At 38.4% G+C, this 23,568-nt stretch overlaps 2 protein-coding genes across 9 annotated transcripts in view; one reads left to right on the top strand and one right to left on the bottom strand.

The window, feature by feature from the left end:
- The window catches only part of RALGPS1 (Ral GEF with PH domain and SH3 binding motif 1), a 75,893-nt gene that overhangs the window by 20,708 nt on the left and 31,617 nt on the right, over positions 1-23,568 (top strand). The window lies entirely within an intron of this gene.
- On the bottom strand, positions 92-16,606 carry ANGPTL2 (angiopoietin like 2). Its single transcript, XM_061476653.1, has 5 exons — positions 16,509-16,606; positions 7,115-7,969; positions 2,273-2,466; positions 1,761-2,031; positions 92-1,670 (listed from the first exon to the last, which is right to left on the bottom strand). Exons 2-5 carry the CDS (start codon positions 7,920-7,922, stop codon positions 1,471-1,473), a joined length of 1,473 nt encoding a protein of 490 aa, XP_061332637.1. The 5' UTR covers positions 7,923-7,969; positions 16,509-16,606; the 3' UTR covers positions 92-1,470.

The raw sequence follows: 23,568 nt of genomic DNA on the forward strand, positions 1-23,568 counted from the left end.
ACTGATTTGAGTCAGAGTGGTTTGGAGTTAAGTAATTATCTGTTCTTTTCCTATGAGTAATTGAACTAAACAAGGATGAAATCTGAACATGTCAAAATAACAGTCCTTGCTTTATTAAAGTATTACAGTATTACAGGGGTCATATATTAAAAACCCTACTTTCAGTTATATACAACACATGCTACATCACACATCAGTTTAATGTACATCATACTGCTGGAAAGAAGTGGTGAGGTAATGAGGGGAAAAAGTGTGCAAACACATGCACACAAATGCACAGTATCTGACAGGCTTACTGGAAAATACATTGAACTTCCAAGGGCTTTTTCTCTCCCTCTCATATGCAGTCTTCTGTTTTTTGTAGTAGTGTATTACAGCAATCTGCTCTAGAAACCTACCTCAGAACAGTACTAAAATCATCCCTGTCCGTATTTCATAGTTGTGACTGACCGCTACATAGATGAGTAAATCTCTAATAATTTGACAGTAATATAGTTGTGAAATATGATAAATATAACTTCTCTTGGCTACAGGTAATGTCTTTATATAATTTTCAGCTACTGGCTAAGGATATTAAATAGCTTATATATTGGTATCCATCATTTGCCTGCAAAGTTGGATAGTCCCTTTAATTTATATCCAGCCATTTCTGATTACAGAGGCTACACAGCAGGTAATGACTGAAGTCAGGTACAAAATCCTGTGACAGTTGTTGTGTAGTATAACACGTTGGCTAAATAGCACCTTCTATCTGTTGTAAATCTGGATTTATTTGCATGTGCAAGTGGCAACTTCATTTTGGTAAGACACATCATTAGTGTTTTTAATCTAAAATATCTGACTCAGATGTGAATTTTAGGAGCAGATTATTAAAATGCTCAAATTGAAGGGAAAGACTGGATTTGTTACAATCTGCTCTCCAAGTAAAATTATATAATACTAACTTTATTCACGGCAGTTAACAAAGATTAAATCAGAATAATCACACTAATGTACATATACCAGCTACACAATTCAAAGGATATGATTTCCTGTGTCAAATGATTTCTCATAATAATAATAAAACTCTTGCTGTACAGTTCTGTATTTGAGAATATTTATACAAAATATAACATACAAAAATATTTAAATGTTGTGGCAGTATTTTTACCATCCAAACTTAATTTACAGGGCATAAACACCAGATAGTTTATCTACAGTCTGTCTAAACTGCCAGTTCTAAAAGGCTGAATGTAACTACATTTAGTACCGAGAGGTGTTCAGAATGTTACATCATTTCAATTCCTTTTTTTTCTTCAGCTGTTATTTTCCTGGAATGATTCTTGAAAATACAATATACAAACCCTCATATCTTAGCAATAAATGTACAATATCTTACATTCCTCACTTCTGAAAAGATAATTTCAGGTAATAACATCATAGCTTTATGCGATTTTTAGAAGAAGAAAGCAAACCAAGAGAAAAATTATTTCAGTGGAACGTGTTAGGGTTAGGTCTTATCATCATAACAACTTTCTTTAGTGAATACGATCCCCCCCGGAATTCAGCCCAGTAAACACCATCCTGATACCGACTGCGGTAGTGTCCTCCACGATACCAGACGCCGTTGAGATTTGAATGAGCACATGCATTGTACCACCATCCTCCCTTCTGGTAGTGAGCACAATTGCCTGTAAAAGAAAGCTGCAGTTCAGTCTTGGGAGTAAATGAAAAACCTTACAGGAAAAAAAATCCCAGGGCAGTGGAAAGGGACCTTGTACCTGTGTATACATCGTGATCCCGATCCAGCGTGGTGAACTGTTTGCCATTGTGCCAAGTAAAGGAATCTCCTGCATTGCCGTTGTAGCGTCCCAATCTCAACTTGTAGTATTCACTTTCTGGCTCCAGTCTGAAGCTGGCGTACTCAGCAAATACTTTTCGACCTGACCAGTCTTCCATTGTTATGAGCAGTTTGTAGTTGCCTTGATTTGTTAACCAATAAATATTTTCTAGTCCGAGCCAGTATTCTCCATCTATATTACCAAATCCTTGCTGTAAAGGAAGCAGGAGAAGCATGTTAATAATATGCATCTGGTTTAACGGTAAATCTGAGTGTATTCTTAACTAGAAAACCACAGTAATTTATTTTATAGGGACTTCCTCTTCTGGAAAGGTAAACACACAAGTTCCTTTTCAAGTAAGCTGTTGGCCAGACTGTAAAATCCCTCTTTAAATTAACTTTACCAATATTTTTTAGAGGGTAGAAAATATTGAACTGCTCACTTGTCCTAACCTTGTATGTCTCCCAGTTCCTGAAAAAGTTGACAGACCCATCCAGCCGTCTCTGAATGACTGTCCAGCCACCAGGGTCATGCCGTTGATCACACCAGACCTGCATAAGCTGGTTTGTGTTTTCTGGCTTTACAAGGTAGATGGAGCTTGTATCGTGGCCATCTTCTAATGCTTGTAGACAGTCTCTCCAGGGCCCTGTGTCAAAACAGAAGGACTCTGCATCAAAATGCTGTTGAGCGTGTTTTTAATCCAGGGCAGTGTTTGAATTGGGAGCTTTTTACAGTATGTTGTCTTCTTCTGAGTAGTGCATTTGCTTTTCCTCTTATTGAAGGTACAGTGTCCACTAAAAGTTTTCAAACAGGTCGATTTGTTGTAACTTTATTTCTAGAGCATTTCACAATGAATTACTTATAAAGGTATATGGTTTTTGGTTTTTTTTTAAAGCAGCTGCACTTATAAGGTTTGATTATATCTTCGAAGAAACTCAATATGAAGGACCCCATATATAAGTGTTAGTAATTCTGTTTAGAAAACAAAATAGCAAGTTTGACTTTCTTTTAGACCGGGAGAAGTTTAGCTTTTGGATCCCCCAAACTGTCATTGACACAGACATTAACAATGGAAGTGGCAACATTGAGAATGTAAGGTTGCTGTTATCACCTTAATAAATGATAAAAACAAATAAAAGAGCATGTCAGTTCAAAGTTATTGTTAAAGAAACTCCTAAAATAGTCAACCACAGATCTTTGATCATGTTCATTAAAACAAATGCATAGCAGCGTATGATGTGGCATTTACAGCTTTCTAATCTTGCAGTTCCTTTCTAGGCCACATGGCAACAGTACTTTACTGCACATGAATCTTTTCTCTGAACATGCTTTAAGGTGAAGATAAACTATTATAAATACTTCTAAGCAGAGTTTGCTGCTACTTTTCCATGACAGGTGTGTTCTTGTCAGATACTAACTTTCCAGAACTTTGACTGAGGTGTGTAGTCTGATATTTGTCATCTGAAATCGGAAGTGAAAGGGGAACTCGCTCATGACAGTGGGCTCCAGCACAGATCTCTGTCAGACACCACAATTAACTCTGCCTCCCGGAAGAGGAAAAAACCCCAAAACATAATTAAGGGATTTTTATTGTTTGTTTATGTGAAGTTCTTTCTGTGTACTTTGTAGCAGCTTAATTTAAACACATTGAGCAGGAAACCTGTTCAGTGCTGTCTGGAAATTCGCATAAACTGTACGTCAGCTAGGACTCCATCGGCATAGGCACAGAGTTAATTGTTTCACATTCAGTTTCCTTTAGAACTCTTGTGGATCTGCTTTACTCACTGCAGTTTGTTAGTATTCATTTCTTTCGCTGGCTTCACAACCTCTCCTATCAACATTTCAGTTTTGAGGTAGATCCTGCAGAATATCCTCCTTGCCACGAACTTAGCACAGGAACACAGAAGTGTCCCCTCAGTGAATACTCATATCAAAATTAATTTAGATTTTCTGCTCTTGCCTTAATTTCTCTGAGTATATCTTTCTAACCTGCAGGATATATCAGTTTAAAAGCATCTGCTTCATTAAGCCATAATTATCAGTATGACTTTATAATGAATCTCTTATTACGTATGTTTATTTTTGTACGCTAATGCCTCTTTTGAAATAGTGTGCAACCATATAACATTAACATAAACCATATGTTAATATTGCATTAACCTTAGCATTACGTTTGCTGTTTATTATTTAACTGTTTATTTTTTTATAATGCATCATGGGTTTAAAATGTTTACCTGCAAGTTTTATCTGGCAGAGTATAATCGACTGGTTTGTGTGCATGTTTTTCTAGGAATAATGTCTTGTGTGGCAATTGCACAAGGCAACATGCATTTCGTAAGTGATACAACTGATGACTAAATGTTTTGTTCCCAGAAAAAGGTTTGTTGATTTGTTGGGTGAAGATGATGAATCAAATTTATTTAGTTTTCCAATTCAGCTTTCATTTATTTTGGGTCTCGTCATCCTCCAAGCTTGCACTGGCAAATCTATACAAAGCAGTATTTTGGTAAGCTATTCATGTAAGTCTGTTTTATACAGAAAATATAGCAGCACTTCACAGTTATGCTTCACATAACAGTACTTGTCCTATTGTGTGTAGAATTCTACAATCTGGTAAACTGCTGTTTCACGTTTACTTGAATTAAATTAAAACCCACTGTAGATAAACCATGTCCGCTCTTTGCACTGCCATAATAAAACTTGTGATTGTTGGGCATTAGCACATGCAGAGTTGTTGGGGTTTGGTGTGTCATCCCACCCCAAACCCCTGGGTAGTAACTCCCAGAAAGGAGAAATAGTTACTGTAACATCTAAACCATTTCATCCTGAAGTCTTTTATTAGGTTTTTAGCTCTTTCAAGCAAGTCTAAGGGGCAGTGTTCCTAAAAGGAACTATAGAAATTTCACTTGGAATTCATATTTTGCTTAGTAGAAGAGAATGAAATACAACTGTAGTTATTTTGAAGAATCTCTGGTGTTGACATTAGGTAACTTACTGGCTATTGACTGATTATTTTTCTGTAGCATTTCAGTGTTGTGTTCATGGTCAGTATTTTGCAGACAGAATTAAACTTGCGCAACTTGTTCTTTTGGGCATGAGTGGGAAACAAGAATTCGCAAATAAGAACTTGAAATAAATGATTTATGGATAAAATTGCAGATTCTTCTACACAGAATAAAAACCAAGTGGTTTAGGTTTTTTTACTGTTTTCTTTATTTTTGCAAAGAACCAGCTACAGGAATACTGGGGTGGTTTTATGCCTCATAAAATGAGCCTTTGAGAAATGTGTGGTGAAAGCATGACACCGGTCCTTGCAGAGAAATTAATTTTCCTATTCTAAAGTATGTATCTCTAAAATTACTTCATATCCAGTGATGATGCCCACATTTTATAATGCATTCTTTCAGTTTCTGTAGAGCATTTTGCTGTGAGACTGCGGTTCTTTAATTAATTTACATCATGTTTTTATGATTTACTGCCAGTGTGTTATTGTGCAGTCATCTTAGTCTCTGAAATACGCAACACTTCAAACATTTCTAATGCATTTTTAACAAGACACTGTTCTAAACCTTGCCTCTCAAATCAGGCACGTTATTTTGAGTTACTTGGCTAGTTGTTCTGGCTTACCTTTGTGAATATAGAGAAAATATTAAGTAAATATACATTTAAATCACACTACACAGTAAATTATAATAGCAGGTAGGGAAAGACATTTCAAATGTGACAGAGAAATGCTTCTAAATAACCGTCTTGGTTTAGATCATAGTCATAATAACGATTTGTTCTGAAGTAGGAGATGTCAAATCTTATCTTAGTATCATGGACTTTGGAAGGGACCTCTGGAGATGGACATGAAAAATAGCTGGATAAGCAGCACTTCCTTAGGTGAGAATCTAGGGATTCTACAGGGTTGCAAGTTAGTCAGGAATCAAGGTTTTACTTTGCAAGAAAGGAAAATGATGTATAAGGATACATCAACAAAACTACTATGCATGTGAAGTAACTTTTCTGTTCTGCTGTGTGATGGTGCAGCCTCAGCTCCAATTTGGGTACTTTAAAAGCATGAGGAGGATGTGCACTGGTTAATAAGTTTTCAAAAGAGTGTAACAGGAAGGAAAAAGGTCTTAAAGGAATGCTTGAAGGATACTTCACTTACAGAAAGGTAGGAAAACGCTGTACTAAGCTTGAACCTAGCTTGAGATAAGAGTCCCAGTGTAATTATTTAAGAGACAGTCCTGTAGGCTTTAGACTGAAATGCCTGCTCAGGGTTCTCTCATTGTGAATATTTCCCTGGAGAAATAAATTGTTCTGGGTTTTTCTGGTTGGCTGTTTTGGTTTAATGGGGTAGTTGCATTGTTTGATAATTCTAAAGAGTTTGCTGATGTCATTTGGAATATGTTGCAAATAGCCTTGAAATATACTGAGTGCAGTTCATGTGTGTTACTGTGTTTCAAGTCTTTCAGTTGGCTATGGGTTCTCTATCTTTTTTCTGAAGTACATGCTGCCGCACTGCAGAATAGAATTCTCTTGTGCGAGACACTTAATACTTGAACTGTTTGGGTTTTTTTTTTTAAATATGTGGAACCATAGGTGAAACAGGATTCTTTACCTGTTACTTCTTTATCATGTAGATCAACTCATCTTTAATGTGATTTCAGAGGCCTCTAATCTTGCTTATGGCAGAACTCTGAAGACTCTTAATGAGGGCTGTATAATATCCCTTAGTATTCTACCACTTGCTTCCCTTTGCTCCTGCCTTAGAGCGCAAGTGCCCTGTGTGAGGTGTGGAACAGTTAATGTATTACTTTTTGAGTTATATAAGCACAAAATTTACCACATGCTACATCAACAGGCTTGTAATAACTAACATAAATGTTTACACAGAAACTGTCAAGCCTCTTCAGATGTCGTGAATTATAGGCACAGGTAAAGAAAATCTAGATGATTAACTGTTGGTGACTGAGATTTTTCTGCAGCTCTTTTATCTCATACATGCAGTATAGATGGTGGGTTTGTCCTGGCAAATTAACAACAGAAAGATCTGTGGGGCTAGTGTGTCTGTATCTGTTAGTCAGATTTATTTTTTTTGCTTTCATTCTGTGCTTGTACTACAACATATATATTAAAAATACACAAGGTAGGTACCCACACAAGATTAGAGCTAAGAAATCAGTTCAAAATAATTCTTTTGCATTTATTTTGCTAAATTGTCTGCATCTTTGATATTACAGTTAGAATGTTACCCACTGCATATTAGCATAAACTAATATAGACATATTGATAGTATTACTTACCCGATGGTTTATCGGTTGAAGTTGGAATGCTAGTAACTGCAGGCATAGTTGGTAAGGTAGGTGGCAGGACCTTTAAGTTCTGATCACTCTGAATCTCATTAGTAGATATCTGGTTGATAATGCGATTGTAAGTAGGAGGCTGGTACACTTTGTTTGGTGGCTGTGGAGTTTGTGGCAGTGGCTTTATGGACGGCATTTTCTGACAGTGTTCTTCCAGTTGGGCAATTATTACTGACTGATTATTGGCAATCGACATCAAATGTTGGTACTTGTGCTCTAAGTCTTTGTATTTGTTTGCAAGTTGTAGCATATCTGCAGTTTGGTTCAAAATCTTATTCTCAAGTTGAGAAAGTTCTAAGGCATTGTCGCGTTTTCGTATAATTTCATGTAGTAACTGCATGTAGAGTTGTGTGACACGAGAATTCATGTTTCTGCTCTCTTTTCTTAAGAGTTTGACCTCATTAACAATCCCACCATCCACCTCCACCAGTTGCTGGAGAGTTTCTATTTGTCTCTTTTGTTTAATAAGTTCATTGTTAAGTAACTGTAATTCTTGTTTATTTACCCTGTTTTCAAGTAGAACTTCAGGCTCCTTAGAGTTGACACAAATAGCACCCGTCACTCTCTGCTGAGGTACAATAAAGGTGTAAGTGCATTTGTCCTGTGTGTCACTGGAACGCTTATATCTGTTCATATAAATGAATTCCTGTTCTGTTTCCTCGTCATTGCCTTCCAGTTCCTGTGTTTCACTTGCAGTAGCTCCCACAACAGCTATTAGCATTAAGCAGGTGAATCTTGTTGTCATCATGATCCTCTTGTTCTGGTCAAATATTCTTCTGCAATGAACTTCTTAATCTGTTTTAAAGTAAATTTAGCAGTAAGTAACAAATAGGAAATAGGTGTAGATTTACAAAACAAGTGATAATCTGTGCTAAAACTTGCCAGATACTGCTCAGTAACTAGTATGGCTGTGTACAAATGAGAGACTTTCCTTGTCCAGCATAAACTTAGGTTGGCTAAGGGGGACATTGTGGGAAATGGTTATATCATTTTGTGGCCGGAACTGTAGTTACTACTTATAAGCTTATCTAAAGCCTGCCACCAACCACAAGAAACTAAGTAATAAATACCAGGATTTGAAGAGTCCTTTTCCCAGGCAAGTACCACAGAAGTTTCCAAGATTGATGTTTTCATTTAAATATGAATTACGTTTTCATTTCTTAGTTAAAAATATAAATGTTAAAGGTATGCACAACTTAATACCTGCTGTTAAAAGTTCGAAAAATATCAATGAACTCATTATAATTAAAATCTCTACTGCCCAAAAATTACAGGCAGTAAAATCTGTCTGGTAGAATTTGCAACTAAAATATTAATTGTTATGGAGACGTCTCTACACTCAGCCTGCTCATTTCACTTCATAGTCCTTTCTTGGAAGGAAAAGCCATGTGCATATATACATGGTGGAGAGAGATGACATCCCAGCTGTTAAAATTAGCTAGTAGTGTTTACTGACATATGAAACAAAAACATATGAAAAAAAAAACAACGAAGTTTTGATGAAATTATACTTAGTTCTTGGAGCAGATTCATATTCAAGGTGGAAGTTTGAGGCCATTGCTTTTTCTTAAAAAATAAGTCAATACCAGCACTTTATAGGCAGCAGTCTTCTTGAAAACATGAGCTTGGCAGTGTCAGTGTTGCCAGGAATGCCCTGTTGCAGATCATTCTTTTATCTGCTGCTTCAACAGCACTTTGGTATCATGCGTTTCTAACAGCTTTAATAGGCATGTGTATATAACCTAGTTTTCTTAAAATAAATAAAATGGGGCTAAAGTGCTGTATGGAGCTTTTTCAGTGTATAAAGCCTGCTTGATACTTTTTAACAGCAGGGTGGTGTTTCCCATCACATTTCTCTTTGCTTGTAAAACATTTCACATGGAATAACCATTCAGTGTTTAAATAACTGTCACCTTACTGCTTGGTCATCTTTAGTACAGCAATCTTTTTTTAAATTACATGAAATGATGATAGTAGCAGCTGTGAGAAACTGGAATGAATCCAGCTGAGTGCAACCAACGTGGATAGCTAGAGGCTGGCAGACATTATATATGAGGAGCAGCAGAAAGAGCTGGGCTTGTTTAGCCTCCAAAAGAGAAGGTGAAGGAGACATCTTACTACTGTCTTCAACTACTTAAGGGGTGTTTGTAAAGATGGATTTTTTTTTTTTGGAAGTGCACAGTGGAAGTATAATGGTCAATGCATACAAATTGTCCCAGGAAAAATTCATTTTGGGTAAAAGAATTTCCCAGCGAGTCTGTCCAAGGACATTCCTGAAAGAGGTGGTGGAAACCCTCTTCCTGGAAATAGGTAAAGTTCTGATTCAGGCAAGGTTTTGAGCAACGTGATCTAGAATGAAATTAGCCTTGCTTTGTAAGATGAAGGTGAGGTCCCATCTGATCTGAATTGTTCTGGGATTGAATCTGGGAAACTAGGCAGCTGCTGATTTGTAAGAGATTTTTTTATTAGGGTTTCAGTATAATGATGGACATGCATGCTGAAATAATTATACTGAGAGGAGAGATGCTGTCAGTCATTCATTTTTCTGTTGTTTTCAAAGAAACCATAAATGTTTCTGTAAAGGATTCAGAAAAAGTGACCAGGACCTGATCTTTCTTAAAGGTTCTGGATATACATTTTTGCCTCTGTTTTTTTATTTGGAATAAACTAATTTTGCAGATGGCAAGGGACTGTGCTTTACAGCACCTGCCAAGAACTTGAAAACTTGTCTGATAAAAGTTTGGAGTTTGACATGGATTCTGTAAGTAGTGGGATGTTATTTGGAGCCCTGGAAAACAGGGAACATAAATTTACCCCAGACAGCTTTAACTTGCATAATCAGCATTTGCACAGCAGGTCACACTTGGAAACCCTGGCAGTTTTCCAGGCCTCATATTTCTGCACAGATGGAGTGTTTTGCAATGTGTCTCATGTATAGGTATAAAATGGGTTCTATTTCACAGTTTGAGTTGAAGTATCTTTCCCTGCCCACTCAAAACCTGTAATTATTGTAAGCACTGAAGAGAAACTGAGATTTTCTCAGACTTCACTTTTGTCTTTGTTACAGCAATTCATGTCTTTAATTGAGGACAGGATTTAGGGCACACATTCTTTTCCAGGCTGAAGAAAGAGCAACATATAAAAATTTGATTTTTATTCTTCCGCTTTTTTTATGAATTCTTTAAAAAAAACTCTGAACAGAGGTCATCAGCTTCATCTTCACATGTCAGTTCAAACATCTTTCAAACTAGAATAGACTGTTTCAGTTAGAAGGGGCCTATAATGATCATCTAGTCCAACTGCCTGACCAATTCAGGGCTGACCAAGTTAAAGCATGTTAGTCACTCTTAAACAGTGACAGGCTTGGGGCATTGACCACCTCTCAAGGAAGCGTGTTCAGTGTTCGACCACTGTTTGCCATCAGTGAATAACATCAGTGTAATTAAACGATGCTGAAATACTTCATTCTCATGATCTTGCCTGTATGTCACTTTTTCTAAGGTGTCTTTCCTACAAGAAAAAACACTGGAAGGAAAAGTGCATTGGTAAGAGAATGCTCCTGTACAAATAGCAACAAGAACCATATTATCTTCAGATGTTTGTCTTCCTGTTTATGAAGTGATCTCTTCGGTCTTTTATTATCTAATTGTTCAGTTAAAACATTCAGCATGAGGCCTATTTGTTGCATATTGTGGGGAACTACATAACATAAATGGCATTTCTTCCTTTCTGCAGTTGGATTCCAATGAAGTTCACAAGCAACATGCTTGTTCAAACAACTCTCAGTGATTAATCTTTCACAGAGGAAAAAGCTTCCAGAGGAAGTGGGGAGGGAAGCCAGGGAATCAATTTTAAACTATTCAATGCTTTTTAATATCTTCCTCTTCTTTTTGAGTAGGAGAACATCAGATTTTAGGACATCAGAATTCCTTCCAATGGGAGAGGAAGATCTAATTTACTTGATGTCTAGCACACTAGCTTTCAGTTTTCTTCTGTTGCACTTATGCCAAGTAATTGCGCATACTCTTTGTACTTCGCTAGTGCTGTTGCTTGTTGATCACTTGGCTTTTACTGTTTCTCTGGCTCAGCCCCGCTCTTCTCTCTCAGTAGCTCTTCTGCAGTCAACTAGGAGGGGACTGTATTACTGGGGCCACATTTGTCCCCAGCGCAGAATTCCATTCAGGTAGCTGTAGACTTTTCAACCTTGCCATTGCACAACACTGCGTTCTTTAACACCATGTTTGGCACAGCTTTTCTTAATTACTGAAAATACATCAGGTCTGTCATCTGTCCTCATGTACACTGACAAATCTTCAACAAGCAAACATACAAACAAAAGAGGTGAAAGAAGCACACTTAAGAAAAAGATGTATCATTTTAATGAGAAAAATAGAACTTCTAACTAGAAAAAATATGGCAGTTTGAAGCAATTTCATTTCTAGATTCTGCTGTTCAAGACTTGTGTGCTTGTAAAAGCACTTTTCATAGGAGTTAAGCTGGTAACTTGCTCTAGTGCAGATGCATCTAAACCCAATTTTGTGCATGTTTACTCAGCACTATGTAGTACTTTATTCAGGCAGAATATTGTCTTTTGTCAGTGTAACTGCATCTGTATGAAAGCTTCTGGCAGTATAGTTGCGTGGGTTAGAATCATAATATTTTTCATGCTTCTAACCATCATAAGTATTTTGGTTAACATTTCACTCTGTAGAACAAATGTTGGCCTATCTCTCCATATAACTGGAAGTAGGTAATTATAAGTTGGTTTGTTTGCTCCTTCATTGTTTGTCCAACTGAGGATGTTCCCATGATCTGGTGAAAAAAGAGGAAATAAACTTTCTGAAAGGGCTATCAGATGTTTCAGCATTTAGTTGTTTTTTCCTGTCGCTTAAAGGGAAAAAGTAAATACAGTCTTTCTCTGGCTTTGCTTTGAAACATTTGTGTGTCCTATGCTGTCATGCTTATATGGGGCGTTCGGTTCCTTGGAATATATTACCTCTTGATTGTTACCAATATCTTGAAACTTAAATGTGATATTTCAACAAGATTCGAGTATTTTGCCATATCAAATTACACAGGTGCTTCACATCCTGTAGTTTAGTCAGTGTCATGATCCTGAAATGATAAAGGTAAAAATATTTCGACATGCAAAGTACTACTGTTTGGCAAGTGTTCACTTTGTTTTAACCAGCTTGCCTCAAGCAGTAGCATCAAAGGGAGCAATGTCAGCACTGTGGCCTTTTTTCTAACCTGCTTATAACAAAATACACATTTCATTGTGGATATTCCAACATGTGTATCTCTTTCATAATCTGTACTTTATGATGACGTGTTTCAGAGGATCTAGTTTTTACAAAATAGGCTAGTTCAAGTATTTTATAAGTCCTGAGAATTCTTCCTGGGATTTTTGTGCCCAGGAGAACAAAGGTATGCCTCTGTCAGATAAAAATATGACTTGTAATAACGTAACAAAGAATCGTTAAGCTTATCTGAAAATGCTGCCAGTAGCCTTTCAGTGTTATGGCTGTTTTTTGCTGGATGAAATTTTGTTCATAAACTAGACATTTGCAGTACTACTCTGGAAAGAAAGGTGTTTATAAAAGCCTGAGTATATATTGTCAACACAGTTGCATCTAGATCTAAAGTGGTTTGCAAATGCTGAGTCCTTTAACCACTGAGAGATTGGTATCTTGTCTCTGGGAGTTACACTGCGTTCTTTTTATGCCTACACTTTTCAGTGTTCTGCAAAAAGCCAAAAAGAGCTGAAGCAGTAGGAAGGCCACTGGATGGTTGCTGGGCACTGAATTTTATTATGCCTTACTGTGGATTACAGGTCATTTCAAGGAGGAAATGTTTTGACATGTAAGGAAAGTATCACCTATCCTACAGCGGTTTGGAGAAATACAAAGGCAAAATAATGGCCTATGTAAATCTTGTGTGGAAAACCTTAACTAAGACAAATATGGAAAATAACTGTTTGGGTTTCATACCAGCATATAAATTTTGTGTCTTAAATTGCATTGGTATGGGTTACTCTTACAGATGTGGCACATTAAAGAACTCAGTAGTTCAAAGCAGCAGAATTGCTTCTTGCTGCTGCTCTTGTTTTTCTATATATAGTAAACTGTTAATAAGCCAGAGGACTGTAGCTAAGAAAGTGATGCACTGGGCTCTATAAATGCAGCTTTTGTACAAGTGATATGTGACACTGTGTTTACCCTTGGAGACTGCCTTACAGGGAAGGCAATTTTCTGTGCTAAAACTAAGATGTTACATGAGTGACATCTTACTTCAATAACTAGTTGAATTGCACTATCATTGAACTTATTGCAAAGATAATCTAAGAAAACCCTTTACCAATATGTTTTGCGGAGCTAATGCATCAGAGCCTGGTGTGTGATGAAGACAGCAGCGATTCTCACTTCAAAAAGTTAAGAGCGCAGTTTTGGTGGGCTTGCACGTCAAAGCTCAGGAACTAAGGAGACATTTTTTAGTTTATTGGGCTTCAGTTATAATAATTATTTTAAACAAGGTGGGTTTCCTATGGGACTTTATCTGCTTAAGCAGGAGGCTCCCAGAATGTTACATTCCTAATCACTTCCAGAATTTGTGGGGGTGGTATTTATTATTATTTAACTCTGTTTTCTGTACATAGTTCTATTTATGTGTCATTTTAATTTTATTGCCAATAGGTGACTTTCATTTCATTAAAGAATGGATAGGCTCACAGTTTGTTCCTATCCTTGTAAATTGCTCTGACTCAAGCATTTAAAGTATAGAGGCTGGACTGTTCAGAGTATGTGCAGTTCCAACATGCCAAAATTGAATGCACCATAATTAAACTGGTAATACAGAGGCTTTTAGGAATATCCGGATAGGTGGGAAAAAAACCCCACGTATATAATGAAGGATGAGATATGCAATTTGCACAACACAGATTTTTTTCTGACATCTCTCTCTATGGTTCTTTTGACATGAAACAAAAAAAAGCAGTGAGATTCTCCATATAGATGAGTTCATTTTGCTGCACCAAATTGCTCTGTTACAAAATTGAGTTCTTGTGTGCTGGTCCTATTTAATATAATAAGGATAGCACTCATCTGAGGGGCTTTTCCTACATATCTTCTATGTTGTGGTACCTTTTGTGCTAATTCCTCAAGCATTTAGCCATACATGGAGGCATGTTCACAAAAGGAATAGTGTTAGCTGTTACAGCATTTCGTCTGGAAAAGATAAACTATTTTGATTGTGAATTCACACTTTAATAACTGTTCATTCTAAAGAAGAAACAAAAAACTAGCAGTGAATCTTCACTGTTTCTTTAATACCGGTGTCTTTGGTATCAACAGGAGGTTTATAGGTTAGTGCAGTTTTACATTTTAATTGATAAAAGCAAATGGAGCAAGGGTGTTGAAAATGTAAAATCCTACTATAAAAAGATCAGAGGGTTTGGGTTTTGTTAACAAACATTAGTTTTTGCTTCTGCAGAGTCCTTTGATAGTCAGTGTTTGTGGACTTACAGTTAGCTGGCATGTTCCAGGCACCAGGCCAGTAATATGATCTGGATTTCACAACACCATTGTGATAAGATAGATAAGCATGAATTCTTCTGAAGCTGCTTTCTTTCTTACTCCCTACTCCTTTTCTCAGAGCTCATGCTCTGTTCCTACTCCTTCTCCCAAACATCCTCTTGCAAGGAATGATGTTAATCCATCCTGTCAATCTTCCAGGTAGCCTTAATTTTTAATGCGATTTATTATTTTTTGCTCTTACATAAGGAGAGTGACTTCCACTGGTACAGTTTGGGTCTTTTTAGAATTAACATCATGTAGTTTGGGTTTCAGATGAAGGGTGCTGCTGTGAAAAACCTCAACGCTGATTATTTTTTCAGTTTTGTAAAATGAAACAGCAATTCACAGTGGAAACACAGCACAGTAGTGTGCATGCCACATGTATTGGGAAAAGCTTTAAAGTTCTGCTTGAAGTTTTAAAGTAAATGTAAGAGGGGATAGGGAAGAGCTGACACATAAAAGCATGCAGTTTCTGTTACACAAGCATGATGTAAAACTAAGTTGAAAAAAAATAACTCCAGACCTATGGGGGGAATGATTTTGGGGTTGTTTGGGGCTTTTTTTTTTTTGCCACTAGGTGCTGGATTCCATTGTAAGCAGTGCCACACAGATACCAATTCACTGCTTTTATTATAATGCATTCAATACTGAGCTTTTATGTCCACTTAAAATTGGGGTGAAATTTTGGTTCAAGTGCTAGTTCTTAAAAGGAAATACTTTTTGCACTGAGCAGCATGGATGACTAAAGCAATACTGCAGAATGAGCGTGTCTTAATTGGCTCCTGGAGAACTTTTGTTTTGAAATACTATCAAGTGCTGCAAGGAACTTCAAAAGCTGATGTATGCTTTGCTGCTGTGGAACTTTCTTCCATGTTTTGGGAAAAAATGAGCTGCTTTTTAGTTACACCGAGTACAAGTTTTCTTTCTGGATTACCAGGAATTTTTGTCATGTTGACTGTGGATTGTTCTTTGTGCTTTCGTGAAGTTCTGTCACAGATGTGGAATGTAATTATTGAAAGAGCACTGCTTTTGTTGTTGCTTCCCTTAACAGCGGCCTCACCTTATTTCCACTTAATCCAATCACTACCAAAAAGTGCTCATACTGTGTGTGCTCCTGTGTGTGCATACACATTGTCTGTAATAGCCCTTAAACACATTCACTTTTGGATAAAAGTGACTCCTTTTGTCCATGAAAAATAGTAATTAGATAATACAGTAAGTATTTAATACTTACACAAAGGTATTCATTAAAGTTAGGTTCTTTTTATTTTAATTGAAACTTTCGCAAAATCTCTCATACTTTGTATAGGCTCTATTACAGGAACTTTTGTGTCTCTTTAATCAGACAGGAGTGTAAGATTGAATGGAGATTTCATGGTTTTTAATACAGGTAGTCCTTTAGCAAAGTTATCATAGGAATTAGCATATCCTGGAGGGTTTGTTGAAAGGTGCATCCGTTTAGAGCAAGTCTGAGGAAGCTCAGAGTTACATGCAGCACTAAGTAAAGTTATAAAAAGATTCTGTATTTCTGAAAATAGTGGCAAGAAGGCTTTTCCCTGCCTGGCATCATAAAATGTCTCAACTGCCATTTAGTCGTGTTTGGGGCTTCTTTTTGTTCCAAGGCAAAAGGAGGCTTGTGCCCTACCCTGGAGCAGTGCTGTCTGTGACAAGGTAACCCTCACTGCTGCCGTGGTCCCGCTGCAGCGCAGCCCCTGGGCCCCGGCCGCACACCTCGCATCCACCCGCCTCATGCCCGCGCTTACCCGGCTCTTTCGGCTGCTCTCCTCAGCCCGTGGCGTGCCTCACCCGAGGGTCTCAGCGCAGCTCGTCCGCCGGGGCTCTGACATCTCACTCGGCTGTGTCAGCGGAGGCAGCTTAGCCCTGCAGTTAGACGAGGCAGTAACCGGCGGCTCTCACCATCCTTTCTTCTCCCGTTCTCCTTTTCTCTCCCTGAGGGTATTTCACTCCGTGGCAGCCCAGGCTCAGCCGCCCATCCGCGCTGCTCTGGGGCACGGCCGGGCTCTGGAGTCCGCGGTCCGTGGCGTCAGGCGAGAGGCTGAGGCAGCCCGAGGTGAACTTGAGCTCCTTTGTGGCACGATTGCGTCCGGGCCGGGAAAAAAAAGAGGAGGAAAAAAAAGAGGGGGAAAGGCGATCCTGCGGCGAGCCGCCCGGCTCCGGTTGGGCGCGCGTCCTCCCTCCTCCCACCAGCGCCGGGACCCACCCGCGACAGACGGCCCCGAGCCCCGCCGCAGGCATGACCTCAGCGCGGGGCGGGAGCTGGGCTGTGAGGGGGCTGAGGGGCCGGGCGTGCGGCTGTGTGCTCGGCGGCCCCCGGTGCTCCAAAGCGAAACGCCTCCGTCTGTCACCGGGGGAACGGTCGGCGTTGCACCGCTTCACGTTCCGCAGGCCGCGGTTTCTTAGCTCGAACTAGGTGGTAGAATGTGTAACTGCGGAGGGTTCGGCCCCAACATGTCGGGGGCAGGGAGGGCCGCGTCCTGCTCGGTCATCTCCTCACGGTGTGCTCGGTGGTGTGGAGAGATGAGGTAAAGACAGGGGTCACTGCTCGGATTTACTGACTGCTCCTCTGTGATGCTCAGAGAAGGAAGGCAAGGCAGCTTTAGGCAGAGAAGCGCCGATATTCCCCATGGTTTTTCCCTTCATAGGTAGATGTTATCAAGAAATGGCGTGTTCCCAGAAATAAAGTTGTTCGAGTTCAGGTAAGCTCTTCACATAACCCAAAGCTTTTCCAGTTCACTAGTTCTGTAGTGAAAAGGCTAGTTTAATTGAACCAGAAAGTGACAAACCATTAATTTTTGACAGACTTAGCAATAGGCCCATTACGTTTTCTTCCAAGGGAGCAGGTTGTCATGAGTGTGGCTGGTTTTCCCAAATTCCTGACTATTTCGAGGCTAGGAAGGCAATTCCATACCTAGATTACTGCTTGAGTATTTAATTGGTATTTGAGAATGAACATATTCAGGTTCTTTGCTTTTGTGGAAAAATGCAGGTTAACTCGCTGTAATGCCCTGGAGCACCAAGGTTCTTGGAAACGCAGGATTTCCCAAGGATAAAGTTGGTTATTTAGGACCATATTTATAAATTGCCCGTAACCACTTTTGAGCTCTTTAATATATACTTAAGCGCTATTGATTTTAGGGCACTTATTTAAGTGCAGTTTAATGCCTAAAAACTTTACCCATTGAAAGAGACTAAATAGAGGCTACCCTTGTGGTGAGTTTTTTAGTCATTAATGTTCTCTTACAGATAACTGCGTTAAAAGTATTTGGAAGATCAAAAGTAGGCAAACCTCATGTCTTTATTATAGTCCTCTTTTCTGAATAGGAAACAACGTATTATTACACAGATCAACCTCCTGATGAGGTGCTGAGTACCTTTCTGTCTTTTTTAAAGCTGTCTAGATGGCCTGTTCCTGGAAACTTTTATATATAGGTCATGCCAAATTGGGTATGACAAAGCTGGCTGATTTCTTCAGCCTGTTGCCATTTTGTCTGTTGGGAAAAAGAAAGTTGTGCCAGCTTGATACGTGACAGGGAGCTTCAGTGGATGTGCCAGTGTCAGTTATCAGAATCGTTTGGGTGACAAGAGGTGTTTGCCCTTTGGAAAAGATTGAAGAGAAAAATGGAGTTGGCGTTCTGCTGGGACCAACTGGGAATGCCTTTTCCTTAGATCTGTAATGCTGTGTGTGGAGTTCATTGCTTTTGTTAAAGGCTTTAGTCTGAATTATGTGATTTTTTCAAAACATTTCATAGTTATTCCATTTGCTTTCCATACTGAGAATCTCAGACATCAGCTTGAATTTAAATCCATGATTGGGGAATAACATCTTGCTAATAGTAGTGTACTAATAGCCAGTTATTTCTGGCTGTGAAAGCTGACAGTTGTCTTCACCAGAGTAATTCAGTCACCAAGGAGTGGGCCAATGTTAGACTTGGCTTTGAGAACTAGTGAAAATGCTGTAAAACAGATGGTCATAGAAGTTAACTTTAAGTCAGTGATCGGAAGCTCAGGGTAAACAAAATAGATAAGAATGTGCCAATCTTAAAAACACAAACTTTGAGCAATCAAACTGAGTAATCTTTTTCAGGCAGTGCAGTTCAGTTGCGGAATACGTTTGCCAGAAGATCACTTGAAACCAGAAGTTAAAACCAAAACCTGTGTGTGTAGGAATAGCAGGAAAAAGAAAGAGCGAACAGGCAGATTCAAAGAAGAAACATTAAAAAAAATACCACCCAGACTTAAACACAAAAGTGTTTATCCAAGCTCTATCTCAGGAAGTCCCTAAACCACAGCTCACTGCTGACAGGAAGCTACATCTGGAAAACAACTATTGTACCTTTGCCTTTTTCCTATATTCGTTTTCTAAGCACTATCTTCTTTCTGACACTGGCTATGTTTGGGAATGTTTGCATGAATCATTATTGCAGTATTTAATCTTCTGGATTTTTTTCTTGATTGGTGAGAAAAGCATTAGGAGAAAAGAAAATGGTACTTTTGAGAAAATGTGATGTGTTCAGAGGAAAAGCTTTTCTAGGAAGCTCCAGGTAGCTTCAGAATTTTTTAGACTGTTTCAGTGGATAAGAGATTGATTTGCACCACTTGGAGGTGATTTTGGGCATAAATTCCTGAAAATAATTCCAGCTGAATTAGTGGTAACATTTTCTTTCACACACTGGTATCTTACTTTGAAAGTTACTTGGTTTATGCTTCACTTATTTGTCTGGTTTTCTGTGTTAGGCTTTATTGCTACAATGACCAAGGTGGAATTATTAATTGCAGTGATCCATTAGAGTGCGGGTATTCAGGAAACACCATGGGATTGTTTCCTTCTTTTAGTTTTGGCATGCCGAAGGATGAAACACTGATAATACTTTATCTCCTTCATTAAATGTGGACAAGAGAAATGGCTGGAAGTGAGTTTGTTGAGTTAAACAGGTTTCTTTGGTGTTCCAGTGACTGAGAAGTCTTAGATGTTCAGACTCTCTGGAGTGACCTTTTGGATTAGAATCCTTGCGTCTGGAAAATTTTCTTTTGAGGTCACCACTGTGCTTGAGTAAAGAAGAGCAAAACTTTATATAGATCAGCAACAATCTTAGTTTGCATGGGGCACAACAGGATCGTAAGCTGCTCAGCTGAGGATTTGATACATCAAAAGGGAAGACGGAGTGTCTGTTAGGAATGTTCTGTTTTCTCTGAAGCACTTGAAATCAGCTGTCAAATTGAAAAATCAGTTCACTGAAATGGTGTTAACTTTCATTTCCTTGAAAACTTGAGAATTTTTAAGCATGCTGAAACGTCTCTGTAGAAGCACTAGTATTTCCATCCGTCTCTGCCAAGCATTAGTAGAAAATGCTTGTCATACTGACTCACTGTTATATTCTTTGTATTCCTAACAGGGCTGGTGTTAACCATTAGTTCAGTCTACCAATAAATGTGCAGTGGTAGACCTGAGAAACCACGGGAAGGTTAGTGAAGTTTGGAAAGGCTGGTCTACATCTGTAACACTCGTAGAAGCCGTAACACTGCCGTTAAAAGCATTGGCACTTTTGTTTGTGATGTATTTTCTTTCACAGAAAAACTAATTATTTTCCTTTATTTCTAGGAAAAAAAGCCAACTGTACAGAACAATGTTAAATATGAAAAATGAAATGCAATTTAATGTTTTTTGAGTGCTCTGCCTGAGGTGAATGTTTCAGTGCTGAGCTTTTGATTAAAGAAGGAAATTACAGTTCTTCTTCTGATTAGCAAATGAAGCTGTTTTAGGTTTGTTCTTAATCTTTGTTCTTAGGACTCAGGACACAAAATAGGTATGACTGAGAAAGAAAAATGTAAGCATTATACAATAATGTTTGTGGGTAGAGCTGTAATAGGGAACAAGCAGTTGTCAGACACTGGGACCAGGGAGAAGACTGATTCTTTCTAAACTCACCCAAATGCCCACAGCTTTCCATTTGCCGACTTTCCCAGTGAAAATAAGTAATTTTTTTTCTGTTTTATATGTCCAATGAATCTTGAGTAACCTGCCTTGTAAAATTATACTTATTTTCTCCTGTTTATTTCATTTTTAACATATCAACGCTGCAGTATAGCACCTTGTGTAATATACTTTTAAATGCCTCAAAATAATTAAAGGTCTGCGTTTCAGGATGTACAGATGTATGCAGAGTTTTAGGATGGAATGAACAAGGCTGCACAAGTCCAGTGGTTTAGGTCTGTCCTCAACTGTTAAGTGCTCTTGCTCTCAGGCAAGTTCAGTAGTCCTGTGCCAGTCTCTCCAGTCTGATGTCTGTCCTGTACAGAGGTGTACCAGGACTGTGCTGCACTATTCCAGATGTTGTCTCACTGTTGCCAAGGAGATCTAAAACGCTTGTCTTTAATCCCTTTTGAAAACGATCTGTATTCTGTTTGGTTGCCACCTCTGTGCATGTAGTAACATTGCATTCTATTGCAGGCAACATTTCCTGCAAACTGCATGTTATAATCTACCTTAACAATAAAGTTAAATTTGTATTGCTGCTTTCTTAAAAATCACAGATGGTTGGGGAGTTACTTTACTCCTTGTAGGTCAGAGCAGGGATATTTAAACAGTTCATGTATTCAAGCTAAGGCTTGAGTAAGTGCTGCAGCTTCTGAGAAGATAGTGGGATCTGAGCCCTTTCCCTTTTTCTGGTGATGATTATTTCTGTTTCTTCCTTTCGAAGGAGCCAAAAGAAAAAGGGCACTATAGGGCAGTATGGGAGCTGCTCTTCACAGAGGGTGGAATTAAAAGTTGCATCAGGGCTGGAGTTCTTTGACTTTTGTTGAATGAACACTTGAATTTAAAGATTCTCATGCCTTTCAGTGTACTTGTTTAGGAATAATGTAGTTGCTCATTACATCCTGTTGAAGCTGTTGCTTGTGAGTGGAACTACTTTTGTACTCATGCATATACTATAATAATGGCAGTGTAGTTTCCATTGGTAATGTTACCCTTTAAAAAAAAGAGGTATTTGCCATTACTGTAATTGTCAGTCTTCCAATACTTGAAGTATTGTCTCTCTAAAAATATATACTGATCTTTGCTTGTGTTCTGACAGAGGCGTAACAGATTATAACTATTTTAACTAGTTGTACAGGATACCATTTGTTGTTTCCAGTTACATTTAGTTGGTGTCTCTGAAGTAAAATAATGTTCAGAATGTTCACTTCAATTTGTGAATAATTTGGGGGTTTCTGTTTGATTAGTAGAGGTGGAGTTATTGTGTATTAGTTACACTATGCATAGGTAACTATGCACTGACACAGCTTTTGAACCCTGAATTTGCGTGAATGATCTCAGTTTTATTCCAGTGAATGGTGTTTACACTGAAAACTTACCGAAGTAGTTCTTCCAGTGAATGTCTCAATTTGTGTGTGATCATACTTGAGGAATGCTGGGCCTGTAATAGACTGTGTGTTCCAGAGTAAATATTCCAAAATAGTTTGTCTATGCTTTCCAGGTATAGACAAGCCCAGAGTGGTAACGTGGTGCTCAAGTACTGTTTTCTGGTTCTGAAACCAGAATACAGAAATACAGAAAACTTATCTTTGATTTCATCCTCGTATTGAAGAAATAATCTTGAGAAAGCAGTCGTAGTAGCTGTTTCCCCTCTTAGTAACTTACTGGCAACATCGTTACAGGCATTGCTTTTACCTATGTTTTAAGAAGACTTTTATGGTGTTATGAGTATTCGCACTCTCACGAGCTGACGATTCGCAGGGGGAAGATGCCAGAGGATGGCAAGAATGCCTGTTGGGGAATTTGGAACTGTATAAGTAAAAATGATACAGACCTTTTTAATTGATAAAGTTTTTGTCTTTTTGACTCGGCCTCATTATAGTTCTCCATTTGTGCATGTGTGTGATCCTGATGCCACGCTCTGGGTACCTGACATCCCATAGAAGTGATAAACCTGGTTGTAATCCCACCTTTACTTCCCTGTGAGTGATCCCATTCACTTGGCCACTGCATCAGCAATATATTTTACAAATCACATGTTGTTGCGTTGGCAGAGATTTGTCTTCAGTTGTTTCCAGAGTACGCCAAGTCCTACCAAGGTTAACCAGGATATACATTTGGGTTTGTAGAAAAATTTTCCAGCCCTTAGTCCATGGAAAATATCCAGTCTTCTTGAAACCAGTGATACCACAAAACTGTTGGCGTTGCTGACTATGAGCTAATCTCCTAAGAATGGCGTCTTTGGTTTTACAGACTGCTGACTGCAGTGATTTGGACTTTTTACCACTTACTTAATTGATAAGTTGCTTTCTTGCTGCCTTCTGCTTTATTTAGTATGATACAAACATTCTACTGTATGTGGGAAAAGGCTTTCATAAATATAGCTGACTACAAATTTGAAACATATTTTTGTCTCTTCTGGTTTTCCTATCAAACCAGTGTCATTATTTAACTTTTGGGGAGAAAGAAGGGAAAATAATTACTTTCCATAGGTTTCCTTCTGTTATGCATGGCAGTTACTGCGTGTCTTGTAGACAGTGCTTCCTGTACTGAAAGAATGCTCTATAATACCCAGACATCCACGTTAGAGAGCAGGATCTGTGCATTCAGGGGCTTCTGGGTTGTGAATATCTTCAGAAAGTGTACGTGATGATCAGTAGGGAACTAAATTTGTGCATTAAAACATTTAACTTCTTTTTTTTTTTTCCTCTTACAGAATGTGTTTGTGGTTGTCACAGTAACAGTACGATTTACCAAACAAGTGTGGAAGACTGTTACAAATGTTAAGTAAGAATAACAGATTGGAAGTCCCGAGGCTAATTTGAAAT

Source organism: Pezoporus flaviventris, unplaced genomic scaffold (genome assembly GCF_033815535.1).
Source record: "Pezoporus flaviventris isolate CSIRO_AGI_PZ_B2104156 unplaced genomic scaffold, CSIRO_AGI_Pfla_v1 ptg000097l, whole genome shotgun sequence".
In the NCBI taxonomy this organism is placed as follows: domain Eukaryota; kingdom Metazoa; phylum Chordata; class Aves; order Psittaciformes; family Psittacidae; genus Pezoporus; species Pezoporus flaviventris.